Source organism: Diadema setosum, chromosome 19 (assembly GCF_964275005.1).
Source record: "Diadema setosum chromosome 19, eeDiaSeto1, whole genome shotgun sequence".
Lineage (NCBI taxonomy): Eukaryota > Metazoa > Echinodermata > Echinoidea > Diadematoida > Diadematidae > Diadema > Diadema setosum.
Genome location: NC_092703.1, coordinates 28,384,349 through 28,402,677, shown reverse-complemented (window position 1 = coordinate 28,402,677; position 18,329 = coordinate 28,384,349). Strand labels below are relative to the sequence as shown.

The following is an 18,329-nucleotide window of genomic DNA, read 5'->3' as shown; positions in this document are numbered from 1 at the left end:
AAGGGTATATCTCACTTACCCAAGTTAGTGAAGATGAAACACCTCATTTCTCCCAGCTATTTTACAGATTTTTTTTTTTAATTTTGAATTTTAACACACGTCTCTATGGGGAATTATTTACCCGTGTGAGCCCTATGCTCATAATGAATGATGCAGTACCGCCTACAAGCAAGCATACAAGGAGCGGCGCCCTCTTTGCCCATAATGATTACACTTCGTTGAGGCAAAATCCACATAATGAATAATTCACATTTACGAGGACGTGCTAGCAACTAGCTACCGGTATTCGCTTCATTTTCGTAGCAACCACATGAACTCATTTGCATCTGTATCATGTTTTTTTTTTTTCTGTTGCTTTCTTGATTCTATATTCTATACTTTACGGATAGCATTTAAAGGGGAACTATACTTTATGCAATCTTATTATTGTTTTGGCTTTGTGATGTCATTGACGTGAGGAATTGTAAACGACGAATAAACCATATTTTGTCTAGTTCAATCAATCGAAGTTCTAATCAACGCAAACTCTTCTGCTCTAATAAAATGAGATAAATGGCGATTTATTTCATTGACAACAAAGTCACAATATATCACATTCCTTACTTACTTTTCAACATAGACGACGGTCACAAAGTTAACTTTTGTTATATTTGTTTCCGTTATTTCAGCGGAACGTGGAGAGAACTAGTAAGTAAGAAAGAAAATGACAATATTTTCCGCTATTTTATGTGAAGGTATGTTCGGCGAAGTGTTGCCATGATGGAGTGGCTGGTTCCAATGATGGAATACTGTCGTTTGCTTGGAGCGATTACATACTGTTTAACCCTTTAGCACCCAAGTATCAAATGCAACGTCAAACTCTTATCAGCGTGCCTTTACTCACTGGAGGACGTGGCGACGCGACGCTCCACTCCTAATGTTGTGCATGTCAATGATGATGGGAATCAGGCCAACAAAGGCGTCCATTTTCACACATCCACATCTAACACGCACGCACATGAAAACACACGGAAACACCGTCACACACACCCAAACACACAAACACACACACACACACACACACACACACACACACACACAACGCACAAACACACACCCATACAGTAGCCTACAGAACGTGCAGTCGCCGACGTTCGGGGCTGAAGGGTTAACGATGTTGTTGCCTGCTCGGTGAGTGCTGCATGCGAGACACGTTTCACGAGTGCCGCTGTGACGATGACTAGCCGACGGCAAAATTACAATCACGCCCTCAAGTGGCAAATGTGCGCACACACAAATGTCGGAACTAGCCAATTGCTAGCCGACGGTTATTACAATCACGCCTTCAAGTGGCAAATGTGCGCACACACAGATGTCGGAACTTCAGCGAAGAATGGTGATAAGACTTATACAGCGTTAAAGGTGGAATCGGCTAAAACTGACTCTTATTGGGACATGACAATATCATTAAGACGAATCATCAAACGTCAAAGTGTTTACTAGATCTGTTTTATTGCAGTTCCAAAAATATCTTGCACAACGTAAGAAATTATAATGCACATACTCTTGGTGTTTACCCTGAAGTATAATATATCGAAGGGATCTTGCACAAAGATCGTTGTCACACTTGCTCCTATACATTATTGAAATGTTCATTGACGGCATCGTCTGAGATAACTTTGCCAGAAGATGAAAAACTTCTAAGCTAGTCGTCAAGCTTCAAGTAGTTGAATGAAAATCTTTGGGTGTATATTCGAAATTTGGCGGTATATTTCGATACTGCATGATTTCATTGTTTTCGCCCTGTAAAAGATGTTATGAGTTACCCATGTGAGGTGCTTGTTTCTAGAGAAAGAAGAATGTACAAACTATGATAAAGATGCAAGTTGTTACATCCAAGATATTCAACTGAACGGCTGGCAGAACGTCGTTCATGATAGTATGTGACCTATAGACAAGTGTGAAAGGTTTTCACAGTTATTGTGGCAGCGCGCCTATGGTTCTATGAACAAAGTTCGCACTTCGTAATGCGAGGTATAGGTAACAATTTGTATTCGTTGCTATGTCAACGATATCACTTGTGAAATATAGTCTGCTTCGATATTTACTCTGTAATTACCAAATATTTGTGGGAGAACAAGAGGTCCACGAAGGTTATTTTCGCAACTTTATGCTGGAGTGAAATACGGAAGGTTTATGTTTTCATTATGTGACTTTGAGCCACGTTTTAGTGGTGGCTTCAATGAAGAAGTCGCATCTGGGGAAAATTTAACTCCTCGTTACCTCAATAAGAATGAAAGGTGGAAATATTTTGATTTTTGTTTGGCATTGTCCCTCTATCTGATTAGTATTCCTCTTGTTCATCCTCGTCGTTCGGGTCAACGGAGTCCATGCCGACCTCTTCGTAGTCTTTCTCCAAGGCTGCCATGTCTTCACGAGCCTCGGAGAACTCTCCCTCCTCCATACCCTCTCCCACGTACCAGTGGACGAAGGCACGCTTGGCGTACATCAGGTCGAACTTGTGGTCCAGACGAGCCCAGGCCTCGGCGATGGCCGTGGTGTTGCTCAGCATGCACACGGCACGCTGGACCTTGGCCAGATCGCCACCGGGTACGACGGTTGGTGGCTGGTAGTTGATGCCGACCTTGAAACCAGTTGGGCACCAGTCGACGAACTGGATGGTGCGCTTGGTCTTGATGGTAGCGATGGCGGCGTTGACATCCTTGGGGACGACGTCACCACGGTACAGCAGACAGCAGGCCATGTACTTGCCGTGACGAGGATCACACTTTACCATCTGGTTGGCGGCCTCGAAGCAGGCGTTGGTGATCTCGGCAACGGTCAGCTGCTCATGGTAGGCCTTCTCCGCAGAGATGACGGGTGAGTATGTCGCAAGCGGGAAGTGGATGCGAGGATACGGCACCAAGTTGGTCTGGAACTCAGTCAGGTCCACGTTGAGCGCACCGTCGAAACGTAAAGACGCCGTGATTGAAGACACAACTTGCGCAATGAGACGATTAAGATTGGTGTACGTCGGACGCTCGATGTCGAGGTTGCGCCGACAGATGTCGTAGATGGCTTCATTGTCGACCATGAAGGCACAGTCAGAGTGCTCAAGAGTCGTGTGAGTGGTCAAGATCGAGTTGTATGGTTCAACGACGGCCGAGGCTATCTGAGGCGCCGGGTAGATGGAGAACTCGAGCTTCGATTTCTTGCCGTAGTCGACGGAGAGACGCTCCATGAGCAGAGAGGTGAAGCCGGAGCCGGTGCCACCGCCGAAGCTGTGGAAGATGAGGAATCCCTGAAGACCAGTGCACTGGTCGGCCTATTAGTAAGAGGGTTGAGAAAAACGTTTAGGTTGAAATGAGCGGTTATATCTTTGTCTATCTCTATCGATCGTCATCTATCAATCCATTCATTCCTCCCGCTCCCCGACGGAAACATAAAACATTTCAAGAGCATTACTTATTGGCCTTCAGAAGAGTTGCGACACCGTGATTGTTACGACATTGCTCTGTCGAGGAAGGAGACGTCCATCTCCCTGTCTTTCTCTATCCTGTCTACCTTATCCATACTAGTACTCATATTCCTCTCAACCCTTAGCTTTGTCACACTCTCGTCCTTCTTTCTTCACTGCCTCCCCCCCCCCAGATGACAATCTGTCTTTAACTTTCTTGAGATTATCCATTCAATAGCTTCACGACTCTCGAAGCTACAAAGAGTTTTTTTTTTGTTTTTTTTGTTTTTTTACTTCGTTACGAACTTGAGACTGCTGCAAATGTATAAAAATGGGACGTTATAGGATGATTGTAGCCACCATTCATGGCCACCGGAAAGCATATGACACCTGCTTCCATGTGGTAGTTATATTTCATATATATATAAGATTGATAAAATACATATAAAATACTCACAAGCTTTCGAACTCTGTCGAGCACAATATCTATCTGCTCTTTGCCGACGGTGTAGTGACCACGGGCGTAGTTGTTGGCGGCATCCTCCTTGCCAGTGATCAGCTGCTCAGGATGAAACAGCTGGCGGTAGGTTCCGGTACGGACCTCGTCTGCAAAAGAAATAAACATGATTACCGATGTAGATGGAATGTAGATGAAATGTTTAAGGACATGATAGAAAGTGCTTAACATGCATTATGCGGCTCTTGTTAGGACCCTCGTCTAAAGCAAAAAAGAAATAAGCAAAAAACCACAAAAGCAAAACAAGAAAACAAAGAACAAAAGGAAGCAATACTATTGGCATGCTTCGACGTCGTTCATTATCGTCGCAAATGTGCCTCAGATCTGGATGCTGCAAGATCGGAACGATTAGGCCTGCACCCACGGACTGTACATATTAAAGTAAGATTAAACCGAGATAAGGAAAATAATGATTATGATTTTGAACGTAATGCGTTTCTGACCCTGTCGACCTCTTAGTGGTTACAAGGCAATTGTAAGGGCTGAAGAAGAGGAGTGCTAACTTTCAGCTGGATATGAATGTAGAGTCTTAGATCATGATACCACATACACGACACACGTGAAAGCTGATTAACTATATCCGTAACATCGAGGATGTGTACATCGAAATTGTTGTTTGAAAAAATCATTTAACCGGGTTTTACATCGATTGTTTTGCTTTTATCAAGGAGATGATGAAATGTTGAGCTATAAAATGGATCGGGATTTTTTTTTTCTTTCAGTTATGCCAGATTCTAGCCTGAAGGAAATCACTTACATGTCTTTTTTTGAAATGTTGCCAGTTGCTAAGTACTAAGTGAGGCATTAGTCCTAGTCATCCTTTTAATTTGTCAAAGTATTAATGACATAACGCTGTATTTGTATTGATTGTATTGTTATGACTTAACATTTATTATATATTTGCTAGAATTCAAATCTTTGACATTATGAAGCCGTTCAAACATTTATGGAATTTTGATTATCTTTGTGGCATATATCCGACATTGGTTGTATTACGCGAAGCATAGTGATGACTGACTGACTGACTGACATTCCAAACTGCACCATTTTGATCACGAAAAATCGTACCGATGACGGTCGGCTCGAGATCGACGAACACGGCCCGCGGGACGTGTTTGCCTGCGCCGGTCTCGCTGAAGAAGGTGTTGAAGGAGTCGTCGCCTCCGCCGCGGGAGTGGTCACTCGGCATCTGGCCATCGGGCTGGATGCCGTGCTCCAGACAGTACAGCTCCCAGCATGCATTGCCGATCTGGACACCGGCTTGTCCGACGTGGATAGAGATACACTCACGCTGTAGGACAGACACGAAGGAAAATGTGATCTTTATACTAGTAACCAACACGGAACAAGTATCCTTTCTACACCGGGCATCCACAGACCGGCAGTTTGTCGTACCCGAAGGGTTAAAGGGACTCTACAGTAATGGTTGAGGTGGGGATTCATGTTTAGAACATTTCTAAGTGAGATAATGGGAAACCCCTTGTAAAATATGAAAGAGCATGTCATTTTTTAAGAAGGGTTTAACGTTTATTTGATGAAAATTGGTTTTCAAATGCCTGAGATATCAAAAAATAAGTGATGATAATAAAAGGCGACAGGCCACGCCTTTTATTAGGATCTCTTTGTTTCACCTTGTTTTTGGATATCTCAGCCATTTCAAAACCAATTTTCATCAAATAAACTTTTGATACCCCTTAGAATTGCATGCTCTTTGACATCTCCTAGAGTGGTTTCTGAATATCTCGCGAAACGTTAAAAGCTAAATCCTCGCTTCGGCCAGAACCGTACACACCCTTTAATGTCTGTGGCACGCATTGTATGACGAAAATAAATGACTACCTCCAGACAACGGCATTTCAAGGAAGTATTAGCAAAAGGCAAATAAACTAAGGAAACATTATCGGCGTGGATAAAGACACAATGAACACACGAAGGAGGAAGCTTGGATGTTCAACTCGAGAATTAACTCGAAAAACATTGTGAAAAAAACAAACAAACAAGGGATGCTCACATTGTCCATTTAACCCATTCCAGCATACGTTATAGTCTATGATCTTTGGTATCATATGAATTTCCTAATGGAAAGTGGATGCGGTTTTCTATGGTATCCGTTGAGTGGTATAGCACTGAATTCAAGAAAAGAGAAAAAAGAAAACAAAACCTAATTCTCAAGCCGATACTGTAAGTAACATTGTGAATATAGATATGGCATATTTCATTGAGTGTGCTCTATGTATAGTGATATAGCCTTCATGTTGCGATTTAGACCAGCCCGCTGGCTTCAGATACTGTAGTGCGCGGTTCATCGAGGAGGAGAGGATGACCATAAAAGGTGACTTCAAAGGGCCAGTGAACAACTCGCCCATTCTCTTCATGACCAAAATCGGCCGTTCAGAACCGACAGGGACGTTAGCGCTCCAAGATAACTGTAAAGATGTAATACTAGTTAAATGTTCCTCTTGATCTCAAACGAAAGAATAGATTAAAAGGTGAACGTACTCTCAGATTTACATGCTGTCGCGACATGTCGCAAAGTACCGTTTTGTTCAGTAAATATACTGCACACATACCGCCATTTGCACATTAAATATTTACATCAAACAATGTACGTCTGAAATGACAATCCACTCCATGTTCAAACTGAATTCAATCAATGAAATAAAATCAGACAAATAGACCAGTATAGATTTTCCGCAATACCTACAGAAATACGAAGCTGGAATTTTCAGTGTCACAAAATTTCCCAACAGGAATGATAGTCACAGTAACACAATGTCAGTTAGATGTTGATGACGTCACAGTTTCACAAGTATGTCATTTTTTCGCAAACAAATCTTCACCAAATAGCACTTTTTGTGTTTTTAAAATAATGAAGAGGCATCTTTCACTTTAAATTTGTCCAGACTTCTAATAATTTAGCAAGAATGAATTGGAGAAAGAGAAGGGGTATAGTCTTGTAGATGCCCAATTATTACTGACAAAAGAATGTTCTTATCATAATAGATATGTGTTCAAACTAATGAGACAGGTGTGAACTAATGACGTCATATATCCTCACTAAATTTGTGTACAGGCCTATAGTACGTGATTTTTGACCGATAGCAACTCTTATACGAAAATACGTTGATATCTAACATTCTGCATAAACTTCTTTATCCGTGTCTGACTTTGCAGGGAATCCCCACCCTTCTCTGTGTTGAGTATGTTTCATTAGGCTTTTTAAAATCAACTTTAACACTTGGAGTGAATTCCCTCATGAGGAAGTCAGTACACGCGCGGTTGGCATCAACACTTGTTTCCTGCAAAGACTTGAATCAGAGCCACCTCCACGCGCATATTGTTACTTAAAGGACAAGTTCACCTGGATATTATGTGCTGTGGATTGAGTGAATGCTGTAATATTATTAGAGCACATTAGAGCAAGTTTGAGGAAAATCTGACAATCCGTTCAAAAGCTATGAAGTTTTAAAGATTCTTTGCAGCCATCGCTGGATGAGAAGACTTCTACAGTCTGTGACGTCACGTATGAACAACAATAACGAAGAACTAAGCATATAAACCTTCATATTTCTAGAAAAATTAAAGAGTGCTTGTCTCACTTCTGTTAAGCAGGGGGGGGGGGCGACATCATCCTTGACATGTTTCAGTAACAAGTCAATGGAATGTGTGCATGTCCTTAAAAAAATGAAATTTTGTGGAATTCTCTTTATTTTTTTTCTTTGTATCGTTGAACATAATGTGACATAACACACTGTCAGTAGTCGTCTAATCCAGCGAAGGCTGCACAAAAACTTCAACAATTCTTTGAACGGATTGTCCGATTTTCCTCAAACCCTGCTTTCACTGATGCGTTCTAATAATATTGCTCCCTTCACTCAGTATCATATTAAAGATTTTGGGTGAGCTTGTCCTTGAATCATCCTTGCCTAAGTTCAGTTAAATCCAGGGCAGAATATACTAGGATCAATATCCGCACTTCTTCTTGAGACCGTGATTACTTAAGTCATACAAATATAGATAAATTGAAACGTAAAAATCGAAAGCAACTTAACTTGACGATAAACAAATTAAATCTATGCTATTTTCAAAAGCCTTATTTTCAATACGAGATTTCAATACAGGAATACGTATTGAAATTTCAGGAATGTCAAACCATGGAGCTACTAACTGTTAGTAGCTCCATGGTCAAACAGCAGCCGCGGAACAGATGTTGGTCTCCTGAATGTAGGCTTATTCAAGGCGATATTGTAAATTCTTTTCATCATGCCGATGTCGAGAACGGCAGGGAGGTACGAGCAGGTTAACGTCCGCAGTCCGAGAGTTAAACTCTCATCATGTCGCTCCTGACTAAACTGCTTTTGGAATGTCAAGACTGCCATGCGAATATGATATTCTCAATGACCCCTGGAAGTTGCTCGGATGTCGAACTGCATTGGGAATATCATTTTCAAAAGGAGTATAACCGAGACCGCCTTGACTAAGGCTATCTCGGCATTGCCGTGTAGTTCGTATATTTACAACACATAACACACCTAAAGGTCACAAGCACGAACCTTCCCATTACCGTCTGTTATGCGCATTATGTACACTGAATTACATTCTTAGATTATTCCCTACTCAACGTTTCATGATAATAATTGTGAGATCCCCCCCCCCCCGGTCCTTTTGTTGCAGGATTTCATGTGATAGAACGATGTTAATCTTTGGAGTTCACAGCAGATCTGGTGATAAAGATGAGCCGAGCTTTGGATGAGGCGAATGCCAATGCTCTGAGCTGTTACTGAGATCTACCGTACCGATAACCCGCATGTATAAATAAGTGTCACTCTTAAAGGGAAACGCCGCTCTACACGCAAGAAGATGTACATAATGTATTCAACGTCAGACAGAAAATGAGAGAACTCCTCCAAACGCATAACACACATTTTCACACGTCATTGAAAAATGAGCATAATTGTAAAAATGATTTATAATTTTGTAGTATTCTTGACATGATGACCGGTTATAAAGGGGAAAAAAATCTACCGTTCTCCAAAAATGAAGGCTCTCCATTGTCTACAAAAGTAAAATGGACGGACAAGTGGGATTCATGGGATGTATAGTGGCAACCATTTTCTTATGTTTTGTTTTGTTTTTATTTTGCCTGTTTCACTTACGAGCATAAATTATGGCAGTCTTGTGCTCTTCTGAGCGTGTTTCCTCTACCTCAGACAACCTGACTTTGCGCTTGATTTGATAAAGAGGTTTCGACTGTGGGTATTGCAAAACATCGTACATAATAAATGCAACAAAGGCTGCTATAGAATATTGATATCATTCCCCGTATTCTAAATCGAATACATTCCAACGGATCATTTTCAATTCGACACACTGGCAAGTTTCAGTCAAGTATTATCAAACAAGATATTGTTATGCTAAAATCACGTTCACGTAAATAAAAAACATGTATATAGTCATAACGGCCTTTGGTATAACCCAAATTCCGAATCACGCTTCGAAAAAAGTTTTTGTTTTACTGTTTGTTTTTGAAACTGCTTTCGACATTTTCGGTGTGTTAGAAAAATCAACGTTTTAGCCAGAAGTAAATGCCTTCATCATAATTTCCACGTAACGTGACTACAGGGAATTACCTCTACAACACATTGGGCAACCTTTATTACGTAAAGCATGATTAATTATTTTAATCTCACCTATGCCAATGGCTTTGAATATCACATTTTGGCTACTCAGAACTATAAAGCACCACTGAATTTCGATAAACCTAGCCTTGTTGAAGGCTCGATGAATATTCAGTGACGTCACCGTATGCAAAGTACCCCTTTAAGGACGTCAAATTGGTATCGATCGTCCTTACGCGTAATTAAAATCAGAGCGTAAAGCTTGTCTGTAAGCATTTAGATTAATTAATTTGGACGTCTGTCCACAACAGCGTTGTATGTCATTAATGACATGAATGATGACATGCAATATAAATTTGTCGTTGCTCAATTCTGGACAATGCATTTGCAAGACCAGTGCGGAGCTTAGATTGAATCAAACTTATGTCCTGAGTCAACGCGCCGGTTATCCATTTAATTCTTTTTCAAATCAGCTAAACGATGACTTCACCTCAATTTTATTCTCATCGCATCCGCTTCTCTCTCCCTCACACCTTCAAAAGTACGAAATGAAAAGATGAAAATATCTTTAAAAAAAAAGAAATAAGGTTAAATTTCCCAGTACAATAGTTTTCTGGGTCATACTAATCTTATTTAAATCTTAAAACTTCAAACAATGTTGAGACATTCAAATATGTCAATGTCTTGGAGAGAATCTTATACATGAAAAGCTTGTTTGTATTTGTGTATTTGTGTGTGCCTTCGTTTGTTTGTATGTGTCACTGCAGAAAGGTGAGAGAAAAATCTCAACTCCCTGCTGGATGTGTGTCTCTGTGTGTTTGTGCGTCAACATAAATTATGACAGATTCTACAGACTCCGGCCTGCTCGCTGGAGAAGTTGTCAAGCATGTCAAGTGGAATAACTTTGGGCTCCTTCTCCGGATACTCAGGTCAGACATAAGAATATAACACGGGTAATTTGATGTATATCCAGAGGTCATATCTTGAATTTCCCCTCCCATGGTGACTCACATGCCAATTGACACGCTTCCGTTAGAATTTCCGTCGTCACGTCCAACACTAGCAAGCTTTAGATCTTCGATGCGAACGCTATTTATGAGACGACGCATCCCTTCGATGCCATAACCATGAACAGCTGTGCAGAACACAATTTTTGCCCGATTAGCGTCATCTTAGCGTTTGCGTCGCAGATCTTAAGCTCGCCAATATGCCGTGATGATCACGTCATCTTGTTCCAATTTCATTTTCCGTTGATTTTGCGGCATGAACAAAAAAAAAAGAAAAGAAAAAAAAAACACCAAAAAACGCCAAAAAAACAAAACAAAACAAAAACATACAGAGAAACAAAATCAACCCGCCAGTTCAATTTTTTTTTTTTGATTGCATGTTTCTTTTAGGCTATTGACAGCTTCCCATCAAACAATGTCACAACAAGCTATGACGTATACTTTTCATCTTCTTTTCCCAGATGCATTTGCGTTTGTGTGCATTTTGTGCATGTGTGTATGGGGAGGGGTAACCTATCGGGTATTTCTTACTGATGAAATTTTATATAACATATTAGGCCCAAATGCCTAAGTCGAATTTTGGACATTTCACCTTGACATTATCTTCAGATCATTTTCTTTTTAAAAATCCAAATGAATAATACATGTAACAAAACACTTAACATATTATATTCATGAATAGGGTAGAACGAGAGAGCTCAGTGCAATACGAATGACAAGATAACACTTCTATCTGGAATAACATAAGGAAAGAGAGGTTAAAACACGATGTGAACAGTGCCATGTATAAGCAGTATTAAATATCGTCCTCAGCATATCTCCAAACTGTATTGAACTTTAAATTCAATTTAATTTAGTTGAACGTTGCAAATAGTTGCATTTTCCCTCTTACTTATATGTTACTTTAGCAAAACAAGTCTTATTATGCTATATAGTTGAAAAAAAAATCATGAAACATTTCACAACTCTCTCTCTCTCTCTCTCTCTCTCTCTCTGTGTAATGGGTTCTTATATCCCGCTGTAGCTGGTCGAGACCCCTTCACGCACTCATAGAAATATAGATATAGATATTACGTAACTTGGAAACAAAAAAGAAAACCGTGAGAGAGAAGCATTAGGACTATTATTACTATCGAGTTTATTATCCACTTTTATCTCTCGCGAAATTTTAATTCAGCTTAATTTCTTCATGTATGCTCAAAGCTCCTCAAGTGAAACGTAAAAAAGTTTTGATTCATTTGATGTACTAGTATACGAAATCTTATTCTTATTTTACACATTACTATGATCATCTTTTTGCCTGACCATTTACATGTTCATTACTCAGCACATGCTCTTATAAAGTATTTCAATAGCAATATTATTATACCCTTCTTCGAACCAAGTTTTTATTTAAAAAATGTCTTGGCACACCATTATAATTTACAATGGCATGTCAACCCCCCCCCAAAAAAAAAAAAAAAAAATAAGTTCAGAACAAAATGATAATGAGATAAACACGAAAGGTAACTTACCATGTTGAAAATGATAGCCTGCACAGAGTCAAGCGAACAGAAAACAAACTTGATTACGTCAGAAATTCACCCCTGAGAACTACGCTCAAATGAGAGCATCAGAATAATCATAAATCATGAAAACTTTCCCAAGTTGGGCTCTCCTCTCCCGTAGTTCTCTTTGTGGTCCGTTGTGATGGGCGGTCGACAAAGAGAATGGAATGAAGCTATCCGTAGAGCGCTCCCTGGTTTTATAAGGCAATGGACCTTCTGTGAGCAGAGGAGGAGTGCCTTTCAGCTCTCGCTGCATTGGACTGTAGTCTTTGATGTTCCGACATTTTACTTGACAGTTTAAACAGACAATTATTTTAAAAATCTTCATTTTGATCAAGAAAAGCAGGGACTAACGGCAAACGTAGGCGAGAGAGAGGTTGTCAGGTAAAAACCTAAGATTTTTCTTTGATTCCAGCTTCAATTTCCCTTGCATTCCCTTTGATAGTAATGTTATCACGTGGATCATGGAATGCTGACAGTGGAACAGTGTGGCTCAGGGGAAAGATGTACGTAGTATCAAGACTAAATTTTGCAGTCAGCATAGGCTGGGGAAAATACATGTATGCAGCAATCGGGTATTAACGTGAGGCAAGCGTTGCGACATATACAGAGTCCGGCATGTATAGATGCATACATATACATACTTACACGTAATACGGCCTACAAGGTCATGTACTTATATTCAACGTATACGTTTATACATACATATGTACATAACTTTCATTTAGATTTCGAGAATTATGACTATGATATTGAGGAAGAATATATCATTGTCGCCATTTTATTGTAGTAGTATTATAATTCATAGATATTTGAGAATATATATAATGATTTATGTCCATTTTGTGTTGTAGAGTATTCGTTTTGCATAGAACGATGGACCAGGGGCCCGTTTCATAAAACTTGTTATCAGTGACAACTGCCACATTTCTATGACAAATTTGCTCTCAGCCAATCATATGCAAGGATTTCAGTAGCTTGTCACTTCACAACTTGTCACTGATGACAAGTTTTATGAAACGGGCCCCTGGTTTTTGTATGTATAGGCCTATAATATTAAATTACATTCACGCTATCTTGAACTTGAACATGATTTTATCTTTGTATAAATTACATTCACACATAATATTTTATCTACATAATACAGAGATATTGTATTAAGGTTATAGAAGCAGTAGGCTGCGTATATGGCTCAAAAACATATATTTAAGAAAATTTCCCCGGATTTCGTAGTTAATGGAATATTTTGTTGAAGGCAATTTATATTGTATGTTCAAAACAGTTTGTATTAAATTTAGCTTTAATGTTGCCTACATACCTGAAAACGGAGATTTGCAGTTCAAACATTTTCGTCACCATCTTTCTCACACCCGTTATAGATAAGTCTGTTTGTTTGTTTGTTTGTTTGTTTGTTTTTTCTCTCTAATGATGGTATGTTGTCTACGTTACCATTGCATTAGTGTTTACTTACGTAATAGCGATATGAAATCTATTTTTAGAACTTGGTATGGCGCTTACAAGTGTTTTCGGGTTATGTATGTAGCAGACGTCGATTGCTCCACGTGTACTGGATATACGCGTTGTATTAATTGCATAATAGTTTATGTAGCTACATTGTACTATCGAGGAATTTACAAGGAAGCAGATGGCATTTCGCGCCATGCGATGACTCATGTATATTTGAGCACTTCCCCGGCAAATACATAGTCTTGTTTTAAGTCGCTTCAGGTCGTTATACACTTTACACAGGTATAGCAAGGCAAATCGTCGTAGGCCCTATAGTAAATAGCATATGCATAGGCAATATCATTTCATAAATTTCCCAATATCTTTAAGTTATCATGTCTTATTTTCCTCTAACTTTCTTTCTGTCGTCCTGCCTATTTTAAACATTCGACCCATATCTATGAATATTTCACCTGCAGGCCATACTCATTTGGTCTGTTGCTTTTCTTTGTAGACACTCAATTCGGGGAGCATTAATTGATATATAACATCACATATTGCGTGTTAGGCGATACCGTACAAATACTATTTGGCCTGTGAACGTAAGCAGGGGTTTAGGCCTACTTTTTCTATTCTTCTTATTGTATTCAGTCTTTCTTCTTTCTCACGTCAATCTCTCCTCTCCTTGTATTTTGCGTTGTCTCATTAGTTCATCGTTTCCATTTATCTTTCCTTTTCCTGTTTTTTTTTTTGTTTTTTTGTTGTTGTTGATAATTCTTATCTTCTCTCCTTTTATCCGTTCTGCTTCCTTGACTGAGGCTATTACCTGACGGTGTCTTATCAGGAGGTGAGAGTATCACCTAGCTCCCTCGTCCTTTAGATGCAATTATAATAAACTTGGCCATTTAGCAACGCTCTGCAATGCAATGCACATTGATAGGAGAAGAGTAATAAAACGGTGATCATCACCCACGGAACCAAACGACTATCTAAATAAAATCATATGTCATAATTTTGTCCATGTAACATTTTGATATCCGTGTACAGGTACTAATTAGCCAACATGGCATGGAAACAGGGAAGTTATATCCAGTTTATACGGGGTAGTTAGTGGTTTAGTGATTGACAGATGATGTCATAGACAGAATCCAAATTTAGGACGATTTTTTTTTTTCATTTTTTGTTGGCATATCCGAGTAATCGGAAGAAAAATAGAAAATACATTAAAAAATATGGCACGTATATGATCAGGGCATTATAAATCAACACAGGTCAAAATGCATTTGTGGATATTGCATAGGTCCTTTAAACCTATAAAGCCCTGGTGGTACATTGTCCCCCTACCATAATATTTTCATTTGCCACCCCTGATAGGATATGCCCTTTACTAGATTTCGATCAAATTTGGTGACTTTCCCTAAAATTTTATTGTGAACATTTTGATGTATAACTTAGCAAAGTCCGATATTGCTGGTTGCGATGGCAACTGTAAACTGACAACCATGTCCGTCAAATGTTGTACGTTTTTCTGTTCTAGTTTGAGTTAACAATATGATAATGGATGAATAACTGTTTTTTGTTTTTGTTCTTGTGTTTGTTTTTGTTTTTTTGCTGTAATTTACTGAAGGACCAACATGTGAAGATTTACAAGGAATCAGTTTTTCCATAATTATCCCACCAGGCAATCTTCTGAGTTTCATTTACCCCTTCTGAGAACATTATTGGCTCAGAATACATTTATATACACAGGCCCTAGATTCTGGAATTCATTAAGTTGCGAAATGAAAAATTCTCCTTCTTTGTATTCTTTTAAGCGGAAGTTGAAATCCTTTCTCTTAAACCCTCTCTGATTTTTCGCTTTTATTAACCAAGTCCCAACAACCACAGGGTTCATCATCCAACCATCAATCAATTAATCTCTGAATTTATTATAATGAAATAGCCATCATAATCTCTGCACGGCTGTATGCAGCCACCAGCTGTTTGAAGCACCTCTTCAATTCCCTCTTCAATTTCCTCTTTCGTTTCCTTGATCAGCGTGTAGGCATTCTCTTTCTTATTTCCTTCCTTCCTTCCATTTTTCCATCTATTTTGTCGAGTCGTGTCATGTTGCTGTGTGTCTCCTATTTTGTTCCGTCTTGTCTTAAATTATACTTGTGCTAAGCATATGCAAATAAGTATTTCATTAGATTTTTCTTGAGGGGTTCACAATCTACAAGCTTGCTTTTTAGTGGACCTCTCAGTTCTTTTTTTTTTCAACTGAAACATAACCTTGTATTTTTTTGCGTATATATGCATGTAACTTTATTATTGTATCATTTGATATCATTTGCAAGATGTATGTACACGATTGTGATATGATTCCTAATTTATACTGTGTTATGTTCTGTTGGAAAGAGGAGAAGAATAAAATAAAATGAAATGAAATGAAATGAAATGAAGTAATAACGGTCGTGTATTACCCTGAATTGGTCCTCATATCATTTACTGTATTCTAATATGACATTAAACGATAGATAATAGAAAGAAATAATGGAAAATACAACATTTCCAAAGACTACCCTTTTATTTAAGAGTCATTTTCACACAAGCTTTGCTTGTAATATCATATCTCTATCATAGTCAATCTGCAAACTAAAAATTCTAATATCACTGAAATATAAAATGTGATACAAATATATTTATGTACATATCCCAAGCAATAGCCTACATCATAGGTCTCATTATATTTATATAATTATGTTGTAATGAATAGCGCATCCATGTGTTGACCTTGGGAAATTTCAACCATAGCAAATAGTTAAAGGTAGGGGATACCTTTTACAGAACTCCCAAGATGCAGCAAAACATTAAATATGAACCTCAGGGGACTTGTTTAGGCCACTGCTTAGAGATTTGGAAGTCAACAGTTATCTAAAATTTGAATAATGCACAAAACTCAACTACTCATTAGTTCTGTATGTGTCAGCCACACTTAAGCCTGTTTGTTGCAGTCTTCTTCTGTATCTATAAACACAAAACTAAAAGTATAAGAGCTGATGTAATAACATATAGAGTGTGTGGCAAGAATGTATGTAGAAATGTTTGTAAGTTTTGATGAACTTTCTTCACAAAATATACATGATGGACACACATGCAGTGCATGGGTCTGCAAAGGTAGCCTAGTAATGTACTGGAATTTACGGTGGGCCCCGAAAAAAAAATCAATTCAAAATCTAACGGTCAATAAAAATGTACGAAATGTTACCTTCCCTTTCAATACTTTATGGGAGTTTCTAAAATGATACTCTCTTCAACATTCCAATGTGTTTATACAACTCTTCATTTAAGGCATGCAAATGGGATTCCCTACCTGTAAGGTGGACTTGGTTTTTCTTTGTTGCAGATAGTTAGTATTGGGATAATGCGAACACATGCGAACACATGCGAACACTAACCCTTGTATTATTATACCTTTTATCATGATTCTTTGGGCGTGTGTACTGTGTTCTCAGGGAATGTACAAATCGGCCTATGCTAAACGCTTCTTGTAACAACATCTGAAATTCCAGTTGGCTAGGGGTTCTCTTACAATTTTATCTATTTTCTTTTTTCTTTAAGGAGAGTCACTGGTTCGTGGCGATGCCACTTCTGTTTGCGTTTGTTTTTGTTTTATGAAAGTGAGATTTGCAAGCTATTGTCGCTGATGGCAGCATTCAGCCGATGTTCATGGGATGAATATTCGAGTCTCGGTGGTATACGCGGTGTACCATACATCATTCATCGAGTGCTAATCAGGCAGGTGGGAGACAGATCAAAATGGTTCGTGTTTTGTTTGTTTGCTTGTTTTTTTTTTATTGTGTGACTGCTTGAAAATTACTTCTCGCTATGCTTGCAAACCAGCCTTCTGTAACTGCAAAACCTACGTGATCCTATGGCACTGCTGAATAAAACTTGAAATACAGCACCAGAAACGTTTATTGATGTCCTCAAGCCGAATCTATAAAGTATAAGTCTGATAAGTTGAGGGGGGGGGGGGGAGTCTCATTCCAGCTATTAATTTTGACTGAAAACCCGTTGTATGAAAATCATATCTCGGTGAAGATCGGAGAGAAAAAGAAAAAAGTAACGTAAAAGTTACAGCTGTTGAATGTTCCTCTAAATTATTTGTTTCAGTTCGGATTTCGTAGTCACGTGATATAAGAAACCTTAAGATTACATAAATTTCCTTTGGTATATTTTCTTTTTACATTTTCCTGCAAAGTAATCTCAAACACATTTTCTCGTATCTGCGTAAAACCCTTTGAGATTGTTTAAAGTGACTTTATTTAAGATAACTCTCTTCTTTGGATGTAGGTCCTCCCACAGACTTCAGGTTTCTATTGATTCTTCGTCGAATTTATTTATTTATTCATCTACATCTTGCTTATCTTTCTGTCATCTGTATCAATTACATGACAAATTAATGTATAAATTAATTACTCCCTCCGTTAAATGCAATGTTGATGCTGGCTTATATAGCGATTGTACATGATATAGGCCTGCTGATAATGTTGTAAATTGATCGTCATATTTACCCAGAGACTCGGAAGCATCTTCAGTTTTAGAACTATAGGACCTTCTTTGTTCTAAATACAAAATCATGAAGGTCACGTAGAGACTTTTTCACTCTGTTCTTTTCTTATGAGCTCCCTCGTGGACACATTTTGTAAGTAATATGTTTAATTGATTATACTGTTTGATCTGTTCATAATGTAGTTTGATTTGATATTAGTATTG

At 38.7% G+C, this 18,329-nt stretch overlaps 1 protein-coding gene across 1 annotated transcript; it reads right to left on the bottom strand.

Annotated features, from left to right (window-relative positions):
* Positions 1–1,474: 1,474 nt before the first annotated feature.
* LOC140242720 (tubulin alpha-1C chain-like) lies at positions 1,475–12,270 on the bottom strand. The gene is made up of 4 exons (XM_072322480.1): positions 12,093–12,270; positions 5,022–5,244; positions 3,894–4,042; positions 1,475–3,304 (listed from the first exon to the last, which is right to left on the bottom strand). The coding sequence occupies exons 1-4, from the start codon at positions 12,093–12,095 to the stop codon at positions 2,324–2,326; spliced, it is 1,356 nt and encodes a 451-aa protein (XP_072178581.1). The 5' UTR covers positions 12,096–12,270; the 3' UTR covers positions 1,475–2,323.
* Between the last annotated feature and the right edge of the window lie 6,059 nt (positions 12,271–18,329).